This window comes from Schistocerca serialis, chromosome 8, assembly GCF_023864345.2.
Source record: "Schistocerca serialis cubense isolate TAMUIC-IGC-003099 chromosome 8, iqSchSeri2.2, whole genome shotgun sequence".
Lineage (NCBI taxonomy): Eukaryota > Metazoa > Arthropoda > Insecta > Orthoptera > Acrididae > Schistocerca > Schistocerca serialis.
The window spans coordinates 307,621,481-307,647,339 of record NC_064645.1 but is presented as its reverse complement, the minus strand read 5'-3'; the positions used below and the strand labels follow the sequence as shown (position 1 = coordinate 307,647,339).

The following is a 25,859-nucleotide window of genomic DNA, read 5'->3' as shown; positions in this document are numbered from 1 at the left end:
TCCTTGCTGGCATGGGTAAGAGGGACAATGTCTTCAAACTGCAAAGAAAAGTTGTCATTTTTGACTTTCAGATCAAGTCAAGCATTTCTAAAACAGTAAAGTTTGTGATTTAGTCATATCCCTGTATAGTGAAAGTGTATTGTGCATGCACTTTCAGTATATTATAAATGCCAATGATATCAAAGGTGAATGTTTATTTCACTGTTACATGAAGGTCTCTAGAAGCACTACTCCACATTTAAGGTTTCTTTACAGGTTGAAGGTACCTTTGACAGATTAGTTTATATATAAATTCTCAGAGATCATATTTTTTGCCAAATGACTGTTAGCTTTTCCTGGGAAGAGTGGGACAGTTCAACAAGATATGCTCAATTCTGCATAGATAGATGTACCTACAGATAGGCAGAAGAATATGATTAAGACCTCAATGTACTTCAACATTCCACAAAGTCCCCAGAATGTAGCCGAAGTGAGCATCTTCAGGATTAGTTAGATCATTGTGATCTGCATATGAATCCTCTTCCTACATACATCAGCAACACCATGAATCATTGAAAATGACACACTTCTCGTTGTCTGTGGAGACCTATCAGCACAAGTGGTCTTCCCTGTTCATCTAACATCTAAATGTTACACTGGCTGCAAATTATGGTTATTTCAGGTAATGGTAGAAGTACAAAATAATACGACTTCACGATAATTCAATGAAATTTATATCTGCTAACAAAGTACATAACACAACAATGTTATGCTACACATCATAAAGCACAGTTGTTGAGTTACAGGCAGAGTATATATGAGAGTACCAACCTATATCACTGCTTTCAAGGTGGATGTTGCTATTTTGGACTCTGTAGGATATAAAGAGCAGTGTGATCTTATCTATTTATTTGGCAATATGCTGTGTTATGTAAAATCAAATAATGGAAAATATTGGATGGAATAATAACAATACTATGAAAAGTATAGGTTGCTCCTCACTACATAGCGGAGACGCTGAGTCACAGACACACACAACAAAAAGACTACTAAACATGGAAGCTTTCAACCAGTAGGCCTTCTTCTGGCATAGACAACATATACATACACATTCAAACAAACACAGCTCACACACACCTGACTGCTGTCTCTGGCTGTCGAGGCAAGAGTGCGAGATGGGAGAAGGAATCTGGGTGGTTGGCATAAAGGAGGAGGCAGGGGCAGGGAAATGGAGGCAGAGAATGGTACAGGTGGAGAGATGGTAAAGTGCTGTTGTAGGAGCATACAGTGACAAGATGGAAGAAGAGTAGACCTGCTAGGTGCAATTGCGAGGTTAGACAGAGGGTGCAGGGTGAGGGGTGGGGGTGGTGGAGGGAGGGAGGTGGGATGGAGGAGAGAAGTAAAAAGACTGGATGTGCCTGTGGGATAGAAGGTTGTGGACAAAGAGGGTTGAAACACAGGATATATTTGCAGGCAGAATTCCCACATGCAAAGTTCAGAAAAGCTGATGTTGATAGAAAGGATCCAGATGGCACAGGTTGTGAAGCAGTCATTAACATAAAGAATGTTGTGTTGGGCAGCATGCTCGGCAACTGGGTGGTCCAGCTGTTTCTTGGCCACACTTTGTCAGTGGCCATTCATGCGGAAAGACAGCTTGTTGGTTGCCATGGCCACATAGAACACAGCACAGTGATTGCAGCTTAGCTTGCAGATTACATGACTGGTTTCACAGGTAGCCCTGCCTTTGATCGGATAGGTGAAGCTTGTGACCAGACTGGAGTAGATGGTGGTGGGAAGATGTATGAGACAGCTCTTGCATCTAGGCCTATCACAGGGATGTGAAGTAGTCATGCCCTGAAATGAGGAATGTTCTACCCACTATGCTCCCCATCCCTCCCACAGTGGTATTCTGCTGCCCACAGAACCTACACAATGTCATCCATCCCTGCACAACACCTGCTCCCAACCCATTGTCTCATGGCTTGTGTCCCTGCAGTAGACCCAGATACAAGAGCTGTCCCATACATCCTCCCATCACCAGTTACTCCAGTCTTGTCACAAGCATCATGTATCCAGTCGAAGGCAGGGCTACCTGTGAAACCAGTAATGTGATCTACAAGTTAAGCTGCAACCTGTGTGCTGTGTTCTACATGGGCTTGACAGCAAACAGGCTGTCTGTCAGCATGAATGGCCACAGAGAAACTGCAGCCAAGAAACAGATGTACCACCCAGTTATTGATCATGCTGCTCAGCACAACATTCTTCATGTTAATGATTGCTTCACAGCCTGCGGCATCTGGATCCTTCCTACCAACACCAGCTTTCCTGATTTGCACAGGTGGGAACTCTCCCTGTAATATGTACTATGTTCCCGTAACCCTCCTGGCCTCAACCTTTGTTAGTCATTGTCCTTCACCTGCCTACCCTCTTTCCTGTTCCCACTCCTCCATAGCCGTCTGTTCAAAAGGTGCACCTGCCCCCCCCCCCCTCCTCCACCGCCACTTTGCCTTCTGTCTAACCATCTGACTGCACCCTGCTGCCCTATCCATCCCCCATCTCACACCTCTACGCTCCCAAAAACAGAACTTTACTGTCCCCCACCTGTACCCTGCTCTCTCACCCACTCCCTGACCCAGCCTTCTACTTTATCCCCACCACTCAAATTGCTCCCATCATGCGCTATTGCTCACAGTATGACCTTAGCAGCCAAAGATAGCAGTCATGTGTGTATGTGTGTGTGTGTGTGTGTGTGTGTGTGTGTGTGTGTGTGTGTGTATGTGTGTGTGTGTGTGTGTGTGTATGTGTGTCTGTTATCTTTTTTTGATGAAGGCCTTGTTGGCTGAAAGCTTATTTGTGACAGTCTTTTTGTTGTGCCTATCTGCGACTCAGCAACTCTGCTGTACGGCAAGTAGAAACTTCCCTTTTCTGAAGATTGTATAATTTATCTATTATTTTAAATTTTTTTTACTTGAAACTGTGTCAGAAATCTTCTACATAAATAAGCTTTATTTCATACAAAAAGCATTGCCAGTATGCAAAGCCAGTTTATTTGGTTGTGATATGTAAATATATGAGAAGAGTTCCCAGAATGAGATTTTCACTCTGCAGCGGAGTATGTGCTGATATGAAACTTCCTGGCAGATTAAAACTGTGTGCCGGACCGAGACTCGAACTCAGGACCTTTGCCTTTCGCGGGCAAGTGCTCTACCAACTGAGCTACCCAAGCGTGACTCACGCCCCGTCCTCACAGCTTTACTTCTACCAGTACCTCGTCTCCTACCTTCCAAACTTTACAGAAGCTCTCCTGCGAACCTTGCAGAACTAGCACTCCTGAAAGAAAGGATATTGCGGAGACATGGCTTAGCCACAGCCTGGGGGATGTTTCCAGAATGAGATTTTCACTCTGTAGCGGAGTGTGCGCTGATATGAAACTTCCTGACAGATTAAAACTGTGTGCTTTCAGGAGTGCTAGTTCTGCAAGGTTTGCAGGAGAGCTTCTGTAAAGTTTGGAAGGCAGGAGACGAGGTTCTGGTAGAAGTAAAGCTGTGAGGACGGGGCGTGAGTCGTGCTTGGGTAGTTCAGTTGGTAGAGCACTTGCCCACGAAAGGCAAAGGTCCTGAGTTCGAGTCTTGATCCGGCACACAGTTTTAATCTGCCAGGAAGTTTCATATGAGAAGAGTATTTGTGACTGTTTTCATTACCTGATTTAGAAATAGCAAAATGATGAATGAAACACAAATTATGTAACTAATTTTATCTTATTTGCACAACATTTCGCATTTTTAGGTTCATATGACAATAAAATAAATGCCCTTGAAGCACTATTAAAATTGCACATCTCAACTCTAGGAACCCTACTGTTTCTATAGTATGTGCATATGACTTTTAATGTCAGCCTGTTCTGACACTGATGATGTGTTTGTTATTTGGTGCAGTGACACTACAGTGTGTTCCTAGATGTTGCTGGATTTTCTGTACAGATAAAAATATATTTTTTAACTGTTCTTCAATACTGTATCTATTACTTTTTAATTGACTTTTATGCAAATTCATAAAGAACCATATCGTCCACTATCTAGAAAACTTAAAATGTGAACTCTGCCATCCCTATATATATGAGATTGTTGTCTTTTAATACACCTGACATGAATTGTTTGAGGGAAACCTTTTTCTTCTTTCACAATGTAACAAAAACAAAGAAAATTTTGTGTTTCCAACCCACCACTTCAAAGTGAATGAAAATTAATAATACATTAAAAGGGAAAAAGTTGCTGCAGATGAATTTAGGCACACTTAAAAGAAAACTGTATGTGGTGCTGACACTGAAATGTTATTACCCAGTGGATAAATTCATGCAGGACAAACTGGAAATTTGAGCTGGATACAATGTTTTACATCCTAAGAAATATCATTATAGTGTTATTATTCGTACAATAGTTTTATTATTAGTGTAAAAATCTTGTAATTGTATTATAAATTTTTGACATATCTTCTATGTGCAAACCAAATAGATTGCAAATGTATGTCATCAGATAAATAAATCACAATTCCAGTCTTTCTTCACTACACTCCTACATGAATATATATTACACTTTGTCCTGTCATATATTTTTAACACATCTCACTGTTGCCGACAGTTAGGTGCTTAATTAAAAACATGGATGCTGCTCTTTGTATTTTGTTGTGTTCTAAAATGACAAACTAGCATTTGTTCACTACGTTACTACAGAAATATATTGCACTTTGTCCTATCACCTGTAGATCTACATCTTAAACACATCTCACTCTTTCTGTCAGATAGATGCCAAATAAAAAACATGAGTGCTGCTCTCTGTATTTTGTCTGGTTCTAAAATGACAGACATATACACTATGCCAGCATTGTATGAATAAAATGCTGCCTTCATATTACAATAAAATAAAACTTTTCGTTTACATCAAAACATTATGATTATTTGTCACCAGTGTGGTTTGTGGCGTAATAATGGATGGGATCTAAATACATGTCAGTCAGATGGGGTCCCTCGCAACCAAGTATTGGAGTGTCACTGTACAACTCTTGGCAATTACAGGTATGTCTCTGCTGTTAAGTCTCACATGCTATGCAATAAATGATGAATATTTGTGTCTTTAAAACTAGAGTGCAAAGAAGTCAACAATAGTTTCCAAGTATTTACTAATAAAGGATGATTTGGATGCCAAGGGAAAAGCAGGATCAGGGAATAATTATAAAAAAGGTGACTTAAGTCATTCAGAAAATAAGTTAATACATACCTAAGTTAATACATACCTGTGGCCAAATAAAATGCAAAGTATAAGATGTAATAAATATATTCAAATACCATCTTCCATTAAAATTCAAATAAAAGTAAAGCTACAATGGATAATAAGAATATGGAAAGGATAGATAGCTACTCCCCACTTAAAGGAGGATTTGTGTTGCAGACTGGCACAAAGAAGTAGAATGCTGAAATATTTAAGCTTTTGTGTAGAGCTGTTCTTCAGAAACAGTTATACACATTCACACAAGAATAACTCTCTCACACACTCACTGTCTCTCGATACTAATGGTTTAAGATGCTTCAGAATCTTATAGATTTCCTAATTTTCCAGTTTATCTCTAGACAGTCAATGTGTTTACTGTGCTGATCTATTTTCTTATTTATTATCAGATCTATTCCTGCATTACCCATGTTGCATTCATATTTATGACCCTGTACTCACTTGATCAGACTCCTGTTCATCCTGCCACCATACTTCATTAATTCCCACCATATCTAATGTCAACCCATCCATTTCCCTTTTGCAATTCTTTAACCTTCCTACTCGAGGTGTAAACACCCCACACTTCAACCCATAGACCACATTTTATTTCTCATGATGACAATAACCTCCTGAGTAGTTCCCACCCAGAGATCTGTATGTGGGTCTATTTTACCTGCAAACTATTTTTTTTCAAGAGGATGCCATCATCATCAACCCATAGAGTAGAACTGCATGACATTTAGGAAAACAGCAGCTTAGTTTCCCCTTGCCTTCATCTGTTCACAGTACCAACATTACAAGGCAATGTTGGCTGATGTTATGTGGCCAGATAAGTCAGTCATCCAGACTGTTGCCACAGCAACTGCTGAATAGGCTGCTGCCCCTCTATTGTAGTTGAGCCTATTGTATTGTATCATTGAGGCCTGCAACCCATCCCACAACAGGAAGATCCATTCATGAGGGTCACTAAATATAATCACATTTTGATTAATGGCTTTGAGTAATACTTAATTTGGTGACTGAGGAATATAATGTCATTTGAAATATGAAGAAAAGGAGGGCACAGGGAACATTGTTTCAGTATATATGGTTAATGCTAGGGTAAAGCTATAGAAAGGGAACTTCAACAATGATTTATGAATATTTGTAAAGAAGAGCAATGACTCAGATCTGGAATAATGCTTTAATTAGTCTCCTTCACAAGAAAAGAGGCATACGAACATTAAGGACTATACACCTGCAAGGTTCCTATATGTAATGTGTGAGATATTCACTAAAATTATCAAATGCCCACATAGAAAAAAAGGAGAGGAAGGAACAAGCTGCTTATAGAAGGGTTGTTGCACAGCACACCATTTTTGAGTGATTAATGAAATTATAAAATGGAGCAGTGACTATGAATTACCACTTAATCTTATTTTCATACATTGTGAGTAAGAACCTAGTTTCAACAAAATCTGTACTGACAGTCCTTGAGAAACAAAGTGTTGATCCAAACTGTATTAGTATACTGAATAACACATTCTTAATGCAAGACTACATCAGAATACTATAAAATTCAAAACTGAAAAAGCTTACGCATGGAAGTTCCATATAACCAATACATTTCTCAGCAGACCTTGAAGAAAATTTCAGATCTTTAAACTGGGAAAAAAATGTTTGTGTTACCAGAACATCCCTAAATCACCTTCTTTTCAGTCACTTCTTCTGTCTGAGAGTCTGAATAACACAATTACAGGATTCACTCTTGCCAATAGTGACAGCACTTAATAAAATTAGAAGAATTATATCAGGTTTAACAAACTACCCTTGCATATACACTCATAAACTGTAAAGATTGTGCTGTAATTATTAACACTGGGCCATGTAATAAATTTGGTAATTGTGTTCTTTTGTTTCATGCATGGAACGAATTTGGAGTAATATTTTATTAGTTTCTCTTTTTCTAATTTTAACGTTTTGTTAATTGGCAAAAAATGGCCCATTAATTTTAAATACATTATTTATAATTTCTTTTAGTGCCTTGTGTTATGTTGGATTGATTTTAATACTCACGATATCTACAGAAAGAGCAAAATAAATGTGTCATTGCAAATTCAGTGACTCATACTTATTTTACTTACAGTGTTTTTATTGCTGATGTTCCTCCAAAAACAACTACTCGTATCACTGAAAGTGCTGCTATGACTGTCAGACCAGTGGAACATCTAACAACTAGTCACACAGAATCTAGTACTGGACGTATGTCTACAGTAGTTTCAACAAGTTCATCTTCACCAACTGCCACTACTGTCACATCAACTATTAAAATGACTGAGTCAGTGTCAGATACTACAGTACTGTCAACAGGCAGAAACACAGTGTCTTCAGCTAATACAAGAACTCCATTAGAAGCAGGCACAACTGCAACTGCAACCATGTCAAGTTCTCCAGCTGTCAAAAGAACCTCTGGAAGTGATGTGACAGAGTCTTCAACATCACTGTATCAAGTTGGGACGGAATCAGCAGAAGTATCTACACCTGAGATAACTTCTCATTTGACCACAAGACTTCCAGGAAAAGTTATCTCAAACAATACAATATATAATGTCATATTTAGGTAAATCACATAAACTTTTAACAGCCAGGAGGCACTTGTCATTCATTTATAGCTGAAATAGAGTCTTTCAAATAATGGAAAATCCAGGATGGAATGTAACAATATTATGAGAAGGTAAGTTGCCACTCACCATATAGCAGAGATTCTGAGTTGCAGATTGGTATAACATAAAGATTTTCACACTTAAAGCTTTTCACCAATGGCCCCTGACAACAGTATACACACATACGCAAACACACACTCATGCAAATGCAACTCACACACACGATTGCAGTCTCAGGCAACTGAAACCACACTCAGTTGCCTGAGACTGCAATCGTGTGTGTGAGTTGCATTTGCATGAGTGTGTGTGTGTGCCTATGTGTGTCTATTGTTGACAAATAAGAGGATGGTATCTGTTCTTTCAGACATGTCCAAAAGAACAGATACCATCTTCATATAGTTAAGGCTAACCAGCCATTGACCTTCTTCTTCTGTGCTGGATTCACACGCATTGCCCGAACTATTACGGGATTCGGTAGGATTGTGTGCCACGAGTAATGAGTGCAGTGGGCAGCAGCACTACGAATGTAGTGTGTGGACATTAAGCTGGGAATATGAGTCTCACGAGGAGTGTGCAAGGGATAAATCCCTGCAGTCGCACAACCCTCTGTGCCCTTGGTGGCTCAGATGGATAGAGTGTCTGCCATGTAAGCGGAGATCCCGGGTTCGAGTCCCAATTGGGGCACATATTTTCAACTGTCCCCATTGATGTATATCAACGCCTGTTGACAGCTTAGGGTCTTGATTTACTTATCATTTCATTGCTGACAAAAGCCATTGGCCAAAAGCTTTAAGTGTGAAAATCTTTTTGTTGTGCCTATCTGCGAGTCAGCATCTCTGCTATATGGTGAGTGGCAACTTTCCTTCTCATAATATTGAAATAGAGTGTTTGTTAATTATGTTAATGACTCATTCTTAATTTGTTCTATGCTTTAATTACTAATTAATTAATATAAGAAAGAGTTCAGTTTCATCCTTAAGAGTATCTGAGACCTTTATTACAAGGTTGTTTTATTTTTTTCCATGTCTTTAAAACTGGCTGCGAAAGTCCCATGTTGAGTGAATGCTGGACCAGAGGATATTAAGAATTTAATAAGATCTTGAAAATATATTGATAGAATATGTATTGTTGCCTACACTGTGCTGCATTTTATACAAATCTCATGTTGAATAATGTGCCTTTATTCAATGTAGCATCTCCTGTTAATTGTTTCTTTTTAAGCAGCCTTATAAAATATTTATTATAACGTCCAAAGCTTAGACTTGTGTTGATACAAAACACCTGTAACTTTTCTTTTTGTGCACCAGTTTAGCTGTTAAACCTCCTTTTTAACAAATTTTTAATTACTGATAACAAAACCTCTCTCTCTCTCTCTCTCTCTTCCCTTCTCTGTTTTTTGTGTGTGTGTGTGTGTGTGTGTGTGTGTGTGTGTGTGTGTGTGTGTGTGTGTATTTTGGCATGTTATTGCCCACTAATGTGGTTCTTACTTACTCATTAATACACATTATTTTATTTTCTGCATGTATTTCTTGATATGCATGTTTCAGAATAGTATTTCTTGATACACATGTTTCAGAATAGAAGAAGATTTTGGAAAAATTGTTAGCAAAAATGAAAAACAATTTGAAAATCATTTGAAGATACAGATCCTAGATCAAGTGCATGAAATGCCCAGTAATATGATATATGGCATATATTTAACTAATGGTAAGTATCTAGCTGGATGAAGCACCTATACACCCCTTAGTCATTGGTTGTCATTAGATACATTTTAATGCAATAAAAACAATATTTCTAAAAAAATATATTGCTGAGAATGTTTCTCTGCATTGTAGTGTTATGTTATCAGTAATGTGATATATCTCTCTCTTCATGTAATGATATAAATTCTGAACAATTTTTTACATGTAGAGAGGGGTCCAAAAAATGTATCCACTGTTTAAAATTCCATAACTGGCAAACTAATTGACGGAGTTGTCTCATCCTTGACAGTGTAATAGTTTGTAGTTCTGGCAATTGCCACACAAATGTTGTATTGCATTGTTTTGTTTTGTCAGATGACAGTTGACAGATAGTCAGTGTTTTGATCTTAGTTGCACCTAGTTACTCGAGTACACATGGCTGGCGCAAGGCTTACATTCGATAAAAGGAAGTCAGTTTTGAAATGGTATTTTAAGCATGAAAACATTAATGAGGTTCAATGGCAATGGTGTAATGAGTATCAAACAGAGCCATCAACACGTTTAACGATTCGTCGCATTCAAGACAAATTTGAAGCCGAAGGCTGTATTAAAGATGTACACAAACAACTATCTGAATGACCTGTAACAGTAACAAGTCCAGCTAACTCCCATCGTGTGTTACAACAATTCACTCGCTCACCACAGAAGTCTGTGAGACAGTGTGCCCGTGAAACTGGATTGAGTCGCTCAAGTGTTTGGCGAATTTTGAAGACAGCAAAATGGAAGTGCTACATCCCACAATTGTGACACGCAATGAACGAGGATGACCCAGATCGTAGAATAGAGTACTGTGAGTGGTTAACAAACATGGTGCGCAACGATGAAGAGTTTGCAGAGATGATTGTGTGATCTGATGAGGCACAGTTCAAACTCAATGGTACAGTAAATCACCACAATTGCATCTACTGAGCCACCAAAAATCCAAACATCCATGTAGATAAAGCAGTGAATTTGCCAGGAGTAAATGTGTGATGTGGGTTGTCATAACGGGGCTTGATTGGGCCATTGTTTTTTGACGGGACAGTTACCGGTGACATGTACCTTCAGAAGCTTGACACATGCATTTTACCTGCCATCCAAAACTTGTATGGAGACAGAAGAGTTTACTTTCAACAAGATGGTGCCCCAGCCCACTACCAAAATCGTGATAGGGTGTATCTCGACGAAAATCTACCAGGAAGATGGAGAGGCTATAGAGGTGCTGTGGAGTATCCACCATGTTCCCCAGACCTAACTCCTCTGGACTTTTACCTGTGGGAAACACTAAATGATGTCATTTATTGGCGAAAGCCATGCACATTGGATGAACTTCAAGAGTCCATTGTACATTCGTGTGCAAATATCCAACTGAACACGTTGCAGTCAGTAGTTCATGCTGCAGTTCGGCAGCATCATTTGTGTGTGGATGTTAATGGTGACCATTTCAAACACCTACAGTGATATCTTTAAGTTGGACTTTAAGCTACACTTTCACCAAAAACGAGACAACTCCGTCAATTAGTTTGCAAGTTATGGACTTTTAAACAGTGGATACATTTTTTTTTTTTTTTTTTTTTTTTTTTTTTTTTTTTTTTTTTTTTTTTTTTACCCATCTGTATAGTGAGTAAATATAATAAGAATCATCCACCTGTAAAGCTGTTTTTAAACATAGGAAAATAGAAATATGTGAAAAATAAGAAAGAAATAACATGAGTAAAGAATGAAACACACTAAGAATTTATTTCTGGGAGCATATTTTTATGAAAGCTTATGTAAGTTCACATACTGTAGTGCAAATGCAAATTGAAAAAGAAATGTGAAAGTATAAAGTAAAATGGTCTGTGAGTTAGACAACTGGCTCTACTCATCTTAATGCGAAGCCATTGCACAGCATGGAGAAAAAGCAACTTGTGGAATTCTCTACCATAATAAGCAAATATTTCTTACTTAAAAACTTAAAGGAAAAAAATAGTAACATGACAGTGTGAAATGAGGAAAATGGTAATAAGAAAATGCTCAGAACTATATGTTGTCATAAGTAAAGGAGACATAGTAGGTAGGACTTGATTCTAAATTGTTCTACAGTACATGTACTATGAGTGTGAACCCAGGTCTGAAGGCTACGGTTATGTGAGCATGTAAATAAGTTGAATGCTATTTGCTTCAATTGTTTCCACCCATTGTCATGAAGTCAGTCTTCCTGTTATTTTTTTCATAGCATATGGTCTTTTTCTCTCACTCAACTTCTATGTGTACTTTTGAATTGTGTCAGATTTGTTGTTACCAGTAGGTACAATCAGACTGACAACAAGTACTTTTACTGGGATGGAATTATACTAGTCAGATTGGCAGCCCATCCACATCAAGCAATCTCACACAGACAATTGAATAGTGTCCTGGTGATTTTTACAAAGTTCATTGCCATTTTCAAGACTTGTAGTTTTCATGTTACTTTATTCTCTGAAAATTACCTTAGAAATTTGGAAGATTACATTTCTATAAACATTTTTGGGGGAGTCATCAGGGGCATATGCATCCCATGACTTTCCCCCTGCATCTACAACGGGATGAGGAAAGACAAAGTACAATTTTGACAATATTTCTTCTAGCTTATCACACATTAATGGGAACAAAGAAGGAAAATGATGTGGCACATCAAGTACCCACCACTATCACACACCTTATGGCAAGATTAACAACAGTGTTCTTGGATTGTTTCAGCTGTTGATTTAGTGGAGTGTTGGTAGGGAGTTTTGGGGGATGTGTCAAGTTGAAAAGGTCAGCTAGGCAAGGTCTGGCATTAGGAGGGGTTGACGAAGAGGAACAATGTGGGTAGCATAGGGATTTGATTTTAGTATCCCAAGGTGGTAGTAGGATGTTAGCAGGGTGGTAACTTATGGAGGTGGTCTCTGGAATGCTCTTTCAGGTATTGGAGTGCAAGGGACTCAATTTTAGAAGTGTGATGGATGTAGTAGGGATTGCACAGTAGCAGTACCTTGCAAAGGGAACAAAGTAGTTAGCTTTTGCAGTACCAGGTTTGTGAGGGGCATGGACAGGTAGAACCTTTAATGTGAAAGTTAGTATGAAACAAGAGGAGCGATCCAGAGAATGTTATCTTGCCACAGTTTGCGCGGCTGTGTGTGTGTGTGTGTGTGTGTGTGTGTGTGTGTGTGTGTGTGCGCGTGTGATGTCCGTAGCATAAGTTAGTTTAAGTAGTGTGTAAGCCTAGTGACTGATGACCTCAGCAGTTTGGTCCCATAGGAACTTGCCACAAATTTACATTTCCAGAGAATAGAATTTTTATGGTTAGTCCTTTGGTTGGTGGGGGTGGAAGTGGGGGGAGGGGGGGAATTCCATGGTTTAACAAATCTTAGGCTCTTCCCAGAACCTCTTCCCTGAATCCAATGCCCTCTTCACCCCTATGACGTTCGAAAAATGCACCTACTAAGTGATCTTCAAAATCAACAAACCCAACAATGCTGTATGACCCATTGCAGCAAGTTATTCTTCCCACACTGAAATAATTTCAGCCCTCATTGATCAACACTTCCAACCAATTGTCAGACATGTCACATCCCATGTCAAAGAGACCAACCACTTACTTTACCAACTCTTCACCATCCCCACCCCTTTACCTCCTGGATCCCTATTCATCACTGTTGGTGATACTTCCCTGTACAACAACATTCCTCATGCCCATGGTCTTGCCACTATTTAATACAAACTCCCTCATTGTCCTTCAGATTCCAAACCCATTACCTGATTCCTCATACATGTTACTAACTTTATCCTAAGTCACAACTACTACTCCTTTGAAAGGAAGGTATACAAAGAAATCCATGGTTTAGCCATGGGCACCTACATGGTACCCTCCTGTGCTAACCTGTTTATGGACCATCTAGAGGAAACTTCCCAAAACCCCAAAGCCCTGGTCTGGTTCAGGTTCTTTGATGACATCTTCCCAACTTCAACAGCTTTTCTCCCATCCACTTCACCTGGACCCCGCATTCCTTGATATTGTCCTCCCCTCTGATGGCTCTATCTGCACCTCTGACCACATTAAACCCACCAACAGTACCTGTACTTCAGTAGCTGCCCTCCCTTCCACACCAAAAAATCCCTACCATACAACCTGGCCAACTGAGGACAGCATTCACAGACAGGCACTATCCTGCAGACCTAGTTCACAAACAGATTTCCTGTGCATATCCTAACACACCCCCAATCTTCCCACCACTGCACCAAAAATCAACTGCAATGGAGCACATACCATCCCAGAGTCGAACAACTGAACCACATCCTTTGTTAGTGCTTTGATTATCTATCACCAACCTACCCAAGATCCCTCAAACCCTTCCTAAAGTGGTCTTCCATCACTCATCCAACCTGTACAGCATCGTATTCCACCACCATGCCACTCCCAATCCCAAGTGGAACAACTGAACCACATCCTTTGTTAGGGCTTTCATTATCTATCACCAGCCCACCCAAGATCCCTCAAACCCTTCCTAAAGTGGTCTTCCATCACTCACCCAACCTGTACAGCATCTTATTCCATTGCCATGCCACTCCCAATCCCAACTCCTTGCCACAAGCATCATATTCCTGTGGAAGAACAGGTGCAGTAACTGCCCAATCCAACCATCCAGCACTTCCTATTGCAGTCCTACCACAGAATTATCCCTCCCCATCAGAGGATGAGCCACCTTTGGAAGCAATCAAGTCATATACATGTAGCTCTGCTGAAATCATTGCACATCTTTTTATACCAGTATGACTACCAGCCAGCTGTCCATGAAAATGAATGGCCACCACCAAACTTTGGCCAAGAGCTGTGTGGATACCCTATGGCATAACAAACAGCTGAACAAAACATATTTGATTTCAATGGCTACTTCACATTCCGGTACATCTGTATTCTCCCTTTACCATCAGGTTTTCTTTTTTTTTTCTTTAAAAAAATGTTCCAGGATGGGAGTTATCCTGACAACACATTCTCCACTCCCGAAATCATCCCAGCCTCAGCCTACAGAAACCTACTCTCCCCACATTCTCCACCCAACAGTTTCCGCCTCCTTCTGTCCTATTACCTCTTCTCAATGAATGTCTGCTCACTGCTCACCCTTGTTGTGAACCACTCTCTGCCAACACACCTGCCAGTCTTTTCTCCTTCTCTGCTCCTCTCCTTTTCTGCTCCCATTTTACTCACCCTCCCCTCTCACTCCATCCCTCCCTCACAGCCTCCTGACAGTGCACCTGGCAGCCTTTCCTGCCACCATCAAGTCAGTGCTGCATGCTCTGCCAGGCAGTGCGGATTCCCACCTCCACACCCATACCCTACTATTTCACCCCACCCCCTTTCCTGTCCCACTCCGAATTGCTGCTTTCATTTGATGCAATACGGTTTGAGCAGCCAAAGATAATGGTCATGTGTGTGAAGGTGTGCTTGCTTGTGTGAATGTGTGTGTGTGTGTGTGTGTGTGTGTGTGTATGTGTGTGTGTGTGTGTGTGTGTGTGTGTGTGTGTGTGTGTGTTCCTTTCTGAAGAAGGTCTTGTCCAAAAGCTGAAATGTGTAACATTATCTTCATTGAGCCTGTCTGCAGGTCAGCTTATCATCTTTACAGTGAGTAGCAACCTATTCTTTTTGTAATACTGTTGATATTCTAACTGGATGTTTCACTGTTTTATCCTCCTTTCTGGGGATTAAATGAGAAGGGAACCACTGCCTGGTGGTGGAGGAGAAACTCCAAAGGCAAAGGGAGACAACCCCAACAGAAAATCCTTTCTTGCGTTAGGCCTAACAAGGCAGTAGGAAAGTCTTCATATGTTGCTTTCAAAATACAGATGAGCCTCGAAACAACCCACTCAGAACTTGACCCCACATCTTCTCCAAGTATAGGTGTGAATGGTGGGAGACATGATGATATTTATCAGTAGAAGAAGATGAAACCAAATGCACTAAAAAATAACCTAAATATTGGCACCCTTAATATACAGGGTGATTCAAAAAGAATACCACAACTTTAGGAATTTAAAACTCTGCAACGACAAAAGGCAGAGCTAAGCACTATCTGTCGGCGAATTAAGGGAGCTATAAAGTTTCATTTAGTTGTACATTTGTTCGCTTGAGGTGCTGTTGACTAGGCGTTAGCGTCAGTTGATGCTAAGATGGCGACCGCTCAACAGAAAGCTTTTTGTGTTATTGAGTACGGCAGAAGTGAATCGACGACAGTTGTTCAGCGTGCATTTCGAACGAAGTATGGTGTTAAACCTCCTGATAGGTGGTGTTTTAAATGTTGGTATAAACAGTTTACAGAGAATGGGTGTTTGTGCAAAGGGAAAAGTTCTGGACGGCTGAGAACGAGTGATGAAAATGTAGCATGCATCCAGCAAGCATTTGTTCGCAGCCCAGGAAAATCGACTCGCAGAGCTAGCAGAGAGCTGCAAATTGGCACTTATCTGTCCGTAAGTACCTGAACGTCAACTACCCGAGGCGATGGATCGGCCGCCAGGCAGCCTGTGATAGGGCACTTCATCACTGGCCTCCAAGAAGCCCTGATCTTACCCCCTGCGATGTTTTCTTATGGGGGTATGTTAAGGATATGGTGTTTTGGCCACCTCTCCCAGCCACCATTGATGATTTGAAACGAGAAATAACAGCAGCTATCCAAACTGTTACGCCTGATATGCTACAGAGAGTGTGGAACGAGTTGGAGTATCGGGTTGATATTGCTCGAGTTTCTGGAGGGGGCCATATTGAACATCTCTGAACTTGTTTTTGAGTGAAAAAAAAACCTTTTGAAATACTCTTTGTAATGATGTATAACAGAAGGTTATATTATGTTTTTTTTCATTAAATACACATTTTTAAAGTTGTGGTATTCTTTTTGAATCACCCTGTATTAACCCTCAATGGAAAAAAGGAAGAAATAACAGATCTACTAACAGAGAGAAAGTTAGAAATTTTGGGATTAAGTGAAATGAAGTGGAAGGGAAAAGGTAAGAAGAATTTGAGAGGAGGAGGAAAACTGTACTGTAGTGGGAATAACAGATTTGGAAGAAATGGTGTGACAGTGATGGTGAATAAGAATGTACAAAATTATATTGAATGTGTGAGATATACAGGGTGAGTCACCTAACGTTACCGCTGGATATATTTCGTGAACCACATCAAATACTGACGAATCGATTCCACAGACCGAACGTGAGGAGAGGGGCTAGTGAAATTGGTTAATACAAACCATAAAAAAATACACGGAAGTATGTTTTTTAACACAAACCTGAGTTTTTTTAAATGGAACCCCATTAGTTTTGTTAGCACATCTGAACATATAAACAAATACATAATCAGTGCCGTTTGTTGCATTGTAAAATGTTAATTACATCCGGAGATATTGTAACCTAAAGTTGACGCTTGAGTACCACTCCTCCGCTGTTCGATCGTGTGTATCGGAGAGCACCGAATTACGTAGGGATCCAAAGGGAACGGTGATGGACCTTAGGTACAGAAGAGACTGGAACAGCACATTACGTCCACATGTTGTTGTTGTTGTGGTCTTCAGTCCTGAGACTGGTTTGATGCAGCTCTCCATGCTACTCTATCCTGTGCAAGATTTTTCATCTCCCAGTACCTACTGCAACCTACATCCTTCTGAATCTGCTTAGTGTATTCATCTCTTGGTCTCCCTCTACGATTTTTACCCTCCACGCTGCCCTCCAATACTAAATTGGTGATCCCTTGATGCCTCAGAACATGTCCTACCAACCGATCCCTTCTTCTGGTCAAGTTGCGCCACAAACTTCACTTCTCTCCAATCCTATTCAATACTTCCTCATTAGTTATGTGATCTACCCATCTAATCTTCAGCATTCTTCTGTAGCACCACATTTCGAAAGCTTCTATTCTCTTCTTGTCCAAACTATTTATCGTCCATGTTTCACTTCCATACATGGCTACACTCCATACAAATACTTTCAGAAATGACTTCCTGACACTTAAATCAATACTGGATGTTAACAAATTTCTCTTCTTCAGAAACGCTTTCCTTGCCATTGCCAGCCTACATTTTATATCCTCTCTACTTCGACCATCATCAGTTATTTTGCTCCCCAAATAGCAAAACTCCTTTACTACTTTAAGTGCCTCATTTCCTAATCTAATTCCCTCAGCATCACCCGACTTAATTAGACTACATTCCATTATCCTTGTTTTGCTTTTGTTGATGTTCATCTTATATCCTCCTTTCAAGACACTGTCCATTCCATTCAACTGCTCTTCCAAGTCCTTTGCTGTCTCTGACAGAATTACAATGTCATCGGCGAACCTCAAAGTTTTTATTTCTTCTCCATGAATTTTAATACCTACTCCGAATTTTTCTTTTGTTTCCTTTACTGCATGCTCAATATACAGATTGAACAACATCGGGGAGAGGCTACAACCCTGTCTTACTCCCTTCCCAACCACTGCTTCCCTTTCATGTCCCTCGACTCTTATAACTGCCATCTGGTTTCTGTACAAATTGTAAATAGCCTTTCGCTCCCTGTATTTTACCCCTGCCACCTTTAGAATTTGAAAGAAAGTATTCCACTCAACATTGTCAAAAGCTTTCTCTAAGTCTACAAATGCTAGAAACGTAGGTTTGCCTTTCCTTAATCTTTCTTCTAAGATAAGTCGTAAGGTCAGTATTGCCTCACGTGTTCCAGTGTTTCTACGGAATCCAAACTGATCTTCCCCGAGGTTGGCTTCTACTAGTTTTTCCATTCGTCTGTAAAGAATTCGTGTTAGTATTTTGCAGCTGTGACTTATTAAGCTGATAGTTTGGTAATTTTCACATCTGTCAACACCTGCTTTCTTTGGGATTGGAATTATTATATTCTTCTTGAAGTCTGAGGGTATTTCGCCTGTCTCATACATCTTCCTCACTAGATGGTAGAGTTTTGTCAGGACTGGCTCTCCCACGGCCATCAGTAGTTCCAATGGAATATTGTCTACTCCGGGGGCTTTCTTTCGACTCAGGTCTTTCAGTGCTCTGTCAAACTCTTCACGCAGTATCATATCTCCCATTTCATCTTCATCTACATCCTCTTCCATTTCCATAATATTGTCCTCAAGTACATCGCCCTTGTATAGACCCTCTATATACTCCTTCCACCTTTCCGCTTTCCCTTCTTTGCTTAGAACTGGGTTTCCATCTGAGCTCTTGATATTCATACAAGTCATTCTCTTATCTCCAAAGTTCTCTTTAATTTTCCTGTAGGCGGTATCTATCTTACCCCTAGTGAGATAGGCCTCTACATCCTTACATTTGTCCTCTAGCCATCCCTGCTTAGCCATTTTGCACTTCCTGTCGATCTCATTTTTGAGACGTTTGTATTCCTTTTTGCCTGCTTCACTTACTGCATGTTTATATTTTCTCCTTTCACCAATTAAATTCAATATTTCTTCTGTTACCCAAGGATTTCTACTAGCCCTCGTCTTTTTACCTACTTGATCCTCTGCTGCCTTCACTACTTCATCCCTCAAAGCTACCCATTCTTCTTCTACTGTATTTATTTCCCCCATTCCTGTCAATTGCTTCCTTATGCTCTCCCTGAATCTCTGTACAACCTCTGGTTCTTTTAGTTTATCCAGGTCCCATCTCCTTAAATTCCCACCTTTTTGCAGTTTCTTCAGTTTTAATCTACAGGTCATAACCAATAGATTGTGGTCAGAGTCCACATCTGCCCCTGGAAATGTCTTACAATTTAAAACCTGGTTCCTAAATCTCTGTCTTACCATTATATAATCTATCTGATACCTTTTAGTATCTCCAGGGTTCTTCCATGTATACAACCTTCTTTCATGACTCTTAAACCAAGTGTTAGTTATGATTATGTTGTGCTCTGTGCAAAATGCTAACACCTCGGAAACCACGTGTGTACGTGTACCTCACCCCTCATGGTAATGTACATGTGTGTCAGTGAAAAAGACCAATAAAAAGGTGTTACGTCCACATGCTAACACCTTTTTATTGGTCTTTTTCACTGACACACATGTACATTACCATGAGGGGTGAGGTACACGTACACACGTGGTTTCCGTTTTCAATTATGGAGTGGAATAGAGTGTGTCCCGACATGTCAGGCCAATAGATGTTCAATGTGGTGGCCATCATTTGCTGCACACAATTGCAATCTCTGACGCAATGAATGTCGTACACACCGCAGTACATCTGGCGTAATGTCGTCGCAGGCTGCCACAATACGTTGTTTCATATCCTCTGGGGTTGTAGGCACATCATGGTACACATTCTCCTTTAACGTACCCCACAGAAAGAAGTGCAGAGGTGTAAGATCAGGAGAATGGGCTGGCCAATTTATGCGTCCTCCACGTCCTATGAAATGCCCATCGAAATTGTACCTCACCCCTCATGGTAATGTACGTGTGCATCAGTGAAAAAGACCAATAAAAAGGTGTTAGCATGTGGACGTAATGTGCTGTTCCAGTCTCTTCTGTACCTAAGGTCCATCACCGTTCCCTTTGGATCCCTACGTAATTCGGTGCTCTCTGATACACACGATCGAACAGCAGAGGAGTAGTACTCAAGCATCAACTTTAGGTTACAATATCTCGCGATGTAATTAACATTTTACAATGCAACAAACGGCACTGATTACGTATTTGTTTGTATGTTCAGATGTGCTAACAAAACTAACAGAGTTCCATTTAAAAAAAACGTAGGTTTGTGTTAAAAAACATACTTCTGTGCATTTTTTTATGGTTCGTATTAACCAATTACACTAGCCCCTCTCCTCACGTTCAGTCTGTGGAATCGATTCGTCAGTATTTGATGTAGTTTACGAAATGTATCCAGCGGTAATGTTAGGTGACTCAACCTGCATATGAGACAGGATCATAATCTTAAACCTGACATTCCAAAAAGAAACACTAAACGTTATCCAGATTTATGCACCACAAGTGGGATGTAGCAAAGAAGAGAAGATGGACATTGAAAATGAGTTAGAGAACCATATAGAGAGTGCTAATATAGTGATGGGAAATTTTAATGCATAGATAGGCAAAGACAGAAAGGAATTTGAGCAAGTATTGGGATGTTTTGGATATGGAGACAGAAATGAAGAAGGAGAAAGACTCCTGGACTCGTGCCAGAGGAATGGAATGAAAATAGCAAACAGCTGGTTTTGAAGAGAGGAAGCCATGTTATCACCAGATACAGTTGGGATGGAAGAACCAAGAGTGTAATTGATTATATTCTAGTAGATATGGAATGGGGAGAGAAAGTAACAAATTTGAAGGTAATTCCAAGTGTGAGTGCAGATGGAGACCATAGATTACTGGTGGGAACATGGAAATTGAATCAGTGTCTGAAAAATAGAAAAAAGAAGAAAGTGATTAGTATACGGGATTGGAAACTGAAGGGAAGTGAAAGTGCTGAGAAGTATAAAGAATTAATCACACAAAAATTTCCAAAAGAAGTTTTCTGCAATGTACAAAAAGACTGGAGTTTATTCAAAGACACTTTAGCTGAATCAGCACAAAAAGTATGTGGTACAACGTCTGGAAAGGAAAAAATAAGACAGTCAAGTTGGTGGGATGATACCACAATCTGAGTAGTTAGAAGAAAAAATGGAGCATGGAGAAAGTGGTGCAAAACTAAAAATGATGAGGACCATAAAAGATGTACAGAGTAAAAGAAGAAGTGCAAAGAAATAGTGGAAACAGCAAAGAAAAGAGCATGGGAAGCGTTTACAAAAAAACTTGAAGAAGATGTGAAGAGCAATAAGAAAATGTTCTATAAAATGGTGAAAAATAAAAGGAAGGCTTCTGGAGTACCAGTAAAGATGAAAACAGAGGATGGCACTGTGATTGAAGATCCAGGAAATATAAAAGATCTCTGGAGATAACATTTTAAGAAACTGTTAAACGCTGAGGAGCAAGTACACAAGGAAACAACAAATAATGGAGAAACTGAGAGAAGTTGGGAAGCAGAATTAGGACAAATTACACAGGAAGAAATGGAAATAGCTGTGAAGAAGATGAAAGGGGGGAAAGCCCCAGGACCTGATGAAGTATCAGTAGACATGATAAGAGCAGCAGGTCCAGTGGGAATGCAGTGGCTGTATAGAATACTGTCAAGTGCGTGGAGAAATAGTACAGTACCTGGTGATTGGAGAAGAGGAGACATTGTTCCCATCTTCAAAAAAGGCAATAAAAAACTTTGTAAAAACTACAGAGGACTAAACCTTATTAGTCATACATCCAAGATTTTTGAAAGAGTTTTACTAAACTGAATAAGTGAAAAGATAGAAAAGGAGCTGTGTGAAGAACAGCATGTGTTTAGGAAAGGAAGAAGCACAACCGACCTGATATTTTCTATCTGTCAACTTATGGAAAAAAGCTGGGAGTATAACAAAAGGGCGATAATTGTTTTTATAGACATAGTAAAGGCATATGACCTAGTTAACAGGGAAAGACTCTGGGAAGAAATGAAGAAGATAGGTATAGAAGATGGATACATTAATGTAATAAAGACGATGTACAGAGGACACAACTGTAGAATGAGGACACCATTGTGGAACTCTGAATACTTCGAAATAAAACAAGGACTTAAACAAGGAAGTATTCTATCTTCTGCACTTTCTAATGTTGTGATGGAGGGAATGAATAGGGCAGTTAGAGATATAGTAAAAGAAACAGACAAAAAGATGATTTTTGCAGATGATATAGTAATACACAGTGATAAAGGGATAGATGTACAGTTACAACTTGATGTGTGGAGGGAAATAATGAAAAGGTATGAATTAAAAATAAATAAAGATGAGAGGGAAGTAATGGTATTTGGAAGAGACAAAAGGATTGACAGAAATATTACTTAGAATGGAGAACCCCTCAAAGTGGTAGACAGTTTCACTTATTTAGGGAGTGAAATATCAAGTGATGGAAGAATAACCAATGAAATTAATAGGAGGTTACAGAAGGTAGACAATTTCTGCCAAACAATGAAACACCTGATTTGGAATAACGAAGTTTCAGAAAAAGCAAAACTCCTTATGTATAAGTGTTATTACTTCCGTACTGTCACCTTTGGAGGAGAAACATGGATGATAACAGAAAGGGATTGGAGCAGGCTGCAAGCAGGGGAAATGAAATTTCTCAGAGCAGTTAAGGGAAAAACAAGAATGGACAGAGTAAGGAATTTAGATATTAGAAAGGACCTTAAACAAGAAAGTATGAGAGAAGAAATTTAAAAAAGAGAGAAAAAAAATAGATTAAGATGGTACGGGCCTGTTAAGAAGATGCATGGGCAGAGACTTCCCAAAATTATGTAAGAACTAAAGATAGATGGAAAAAGACCTTGGGGGCACCAAAGAACATGGTGGAAAATGGGAGTGAGAATATCTGTGGAAAGGAGGGGTGTGACCTGGCAGCAAGTGGTGGAAGAAAAGTGGTGGGAGGACCGAGCCAAATGGAGAGGACTTATCAGCACCCAGACCCGGCAGTAGCTGTAGTGGGATACCAATACAGATACAGTAATAATAATAATACATTATCATCACATCCTGTCACAATGCCAGTTTCATAGATGCTGGTGACAAATTTCTTCCACTTTTTCAGTTCTCGTATGGCTTTTCCTCACGAATCCTAATCCAAAGGAGACCACTTTCAGTGACATCCTTCTTAAGTATGTCAGTCCATCTTCTTCTTGGCCATCCATCATGTCTTTTCCCAGTTATAGCCATTTCAAGAGACTTCTTGGCTATTGTACCACCTCCAATGCAGGTTGGTGTGGCAATGAGGCAGGATTGGGCCAACAAGTGGTGGAGGAGACATGGAAGCCCAGGAGGCTGCAGGGAAAAGCAGCTGCAAATGTAACAAGTTCTTTATTGGCATGTATGCACTGCTTGATACAATGGGTCATTGGCTGGCTGGCCACTGAATTCTGCTGGGCTGGTTGTCTGTACGCTCCACAGTGCTGACACTGATACTGTACTGAGTGTTGCCAGGCCTATTACATAAGTCGGTAGCATGTTCTCCAGGCCAGCGGCATGTACTCAACAATGGTTTATCTGCTGTGATGCCAGGAGATCCACAGCTGCATCATGGTGGTGGATATCCACCATGTTGGGACACCTGTTCAGCAATGGTGGATGATGGCTGGTGTGCACAGGGTGCGACTCACTGTCCCCTAGTCAGGAGTCAGCCATGCCACTGCAGATAACCTCAGATGGGCAGCTGTACCGTGGCACTAGTTCCAAGGAGGGACTTAGAGCAGACAGCTGTTGCACTGCTGCGGTCTCAGACTGGTAACTTCTACTAGAAGGTCCATGTGGTGTCCTTGTCGATCACAGCTCCATCATCCTTGTGGGACTGTGAGACTAAGAATAATTTTATTACAAAAATGTCCAATATTTACAGCTGACAGCAGCTTGCTTGTTGTGCATATACTCCACTATCAGTCATGTATCCAAAGGCACCACTGCCACTGTCACTGTGGTAATCTCCCTTGCCCCTTGCTGTATTTGTTTGTGCAGTACCACTGAGTTACCTATTTCAGCAAGCTAATCTGCCCCACAAAATTACAGTGACGTTGTTGAATTATTACACTGACAAATCTTGCACTCACCTGCTGTCAGCACTGCTCCAATACACTACATAGGCTTCACACTAATATGCCCATATGTGGACAATATGCTGCACTATTATGATTTCCTCTATCCATTTCAGATGACCATACCATCTTAATCTAGATTGATGAGTTTTTCCAGTAAGCTGAGTTTTGCACCTGCACCTGTTCTGTTCCTTTCATTCCTTATCTTACCCTGTTTTCTTTGCTTCAGCATAGATTTAATAAACTTCATTTCAGCATATGTTTTTTTGCATGGCCACCTTTCACTGCTGCTGTTAAAATCAGTTATTGGTCTTCCATCTTAAGCTTACTGCACTTTAATCAGAGAGAATTACACTAGATGTGTTTTGCTTTTAGTTATAAATAATCTTCCATGACTACTGGTGTTTCTTTACATATTCTCCAAACCACTGCTTCTCACCTCCTTGCTAGTTGTGGCTGATGTCAGAAGACTCTGATTCACATATGCACTTGGGAGTTTTTGCCATTCTGCAATATTTTTTGTGCTGCATTATTTACATTTCACTTTTGTAAATTTAGTAAAGGTTATGTGTCATTCTCACTCTGCACAGTAACATCAACCACTGCTAACAAGGAGGGAAGAAGCAGTGGTTTGGAGCATGCATAAAGAAACACCAATAAACATGAAAGATGCTTTATAAATGAAAGAAAAACTCTTCTGGTGTAATTATCTTTAATGAAATTGCAGTAAGCTCAAGTTGGAACATCAATAATAACTGTTTCATTTCAGCATCTTGATGTGATTATTCTCTCGGTGAAAGCATAGGTGTGCAGTGAATAGGTCAAAATGGGAATGTGGTATGTACTATAGATGATTAGCTTTGGTTTTGTGTGTTATCTGTCTGTCTCACATGAGGTACTTTAAGTGATTGTGAAACTGGCAGCTTTATATGTACCATTTAGAACTTCACTTCCAGTTAAGTTTTCACAGCCTATCACAATTCCCAAATATGGGAAATGTTGCACATCCTCAAAGGATCTTTCAGTCAGCTGTAATTCTGGCTGTTCTTCTTATCTGTCTACCTTTATGACCACAGTATTTGATTTACTTGCTTTGAGACCGAACTCCTCATAGTCGTTGTTTCATGTATTCAGTTGTATTTGGATTGCATTTTCCATGTTTAGCTTTTGTTCATCTGCCACTTTTGGTATCCTGCCAGTATCTCTTGAACCCATCACTTCTTACCTTCTTCTCCCTTCATCTTTTCAGTTCTTCTTTCAGCTTAAAACCCTGGTAGTTTTTCAGTTTCTTTCTAAATGCATTCCTGTCCCTGCTTTTGTCCTCCAAGATAACAATTTCTTTAAGATCTCTATCACTTTTTTAGAACAATACCAGTCTTTTGGTCTTACAAAATTCCAGATTTTCATTGTTAAATTGTCATCAGACATTCTGACAATGTGTGCATAGAAAAACAATCTTTTCTTTTTTATCAATGATGTTACTGGCTCAATCTTTTTATACAGTTCCTCATTCTATATCAAACATATGTGCTTATAATGAATCTCTTTCCATTACCACAACAAGTTTATTTTATTTCAAAGGAAATAAGAAGCACACAATGAGAAATGTATCTAGACCACAAATTGAATGCAGTAGGGTATGGC

The 25,859-nt window shown here is 39.8% G+C and overlaps 1 protein-coding gene across 1 annotated transcript in view; it reads left to right on the top strand.

The window, feature by feature from the left end:
• LOC126416990 (uncharacterized) overlaps window positions 1–25,859 on the top strand; it is a 335,028-nt gene that overhangs the window by 240,029 nt on the left and 69,140 nt on the right. Inside the window, exons 21-23 of the mRNA XM_050084875.1 lie at window positions 4,944–5,050; window positions 7,369–7,842; window positions 9,462–9,592. Of these exons, the coding sequence (XP_049940832.1) occupies window positions 4,944–5,050; window positions 7,369–7,842; window positions 9,462–9,592 (712 nt within the window). The remainder of the gene's footprint in view (window positions 1–4,943; window positions 5,051–7,368; window positions 7,843–9,461; window positions 9,593–25,859) is intronic.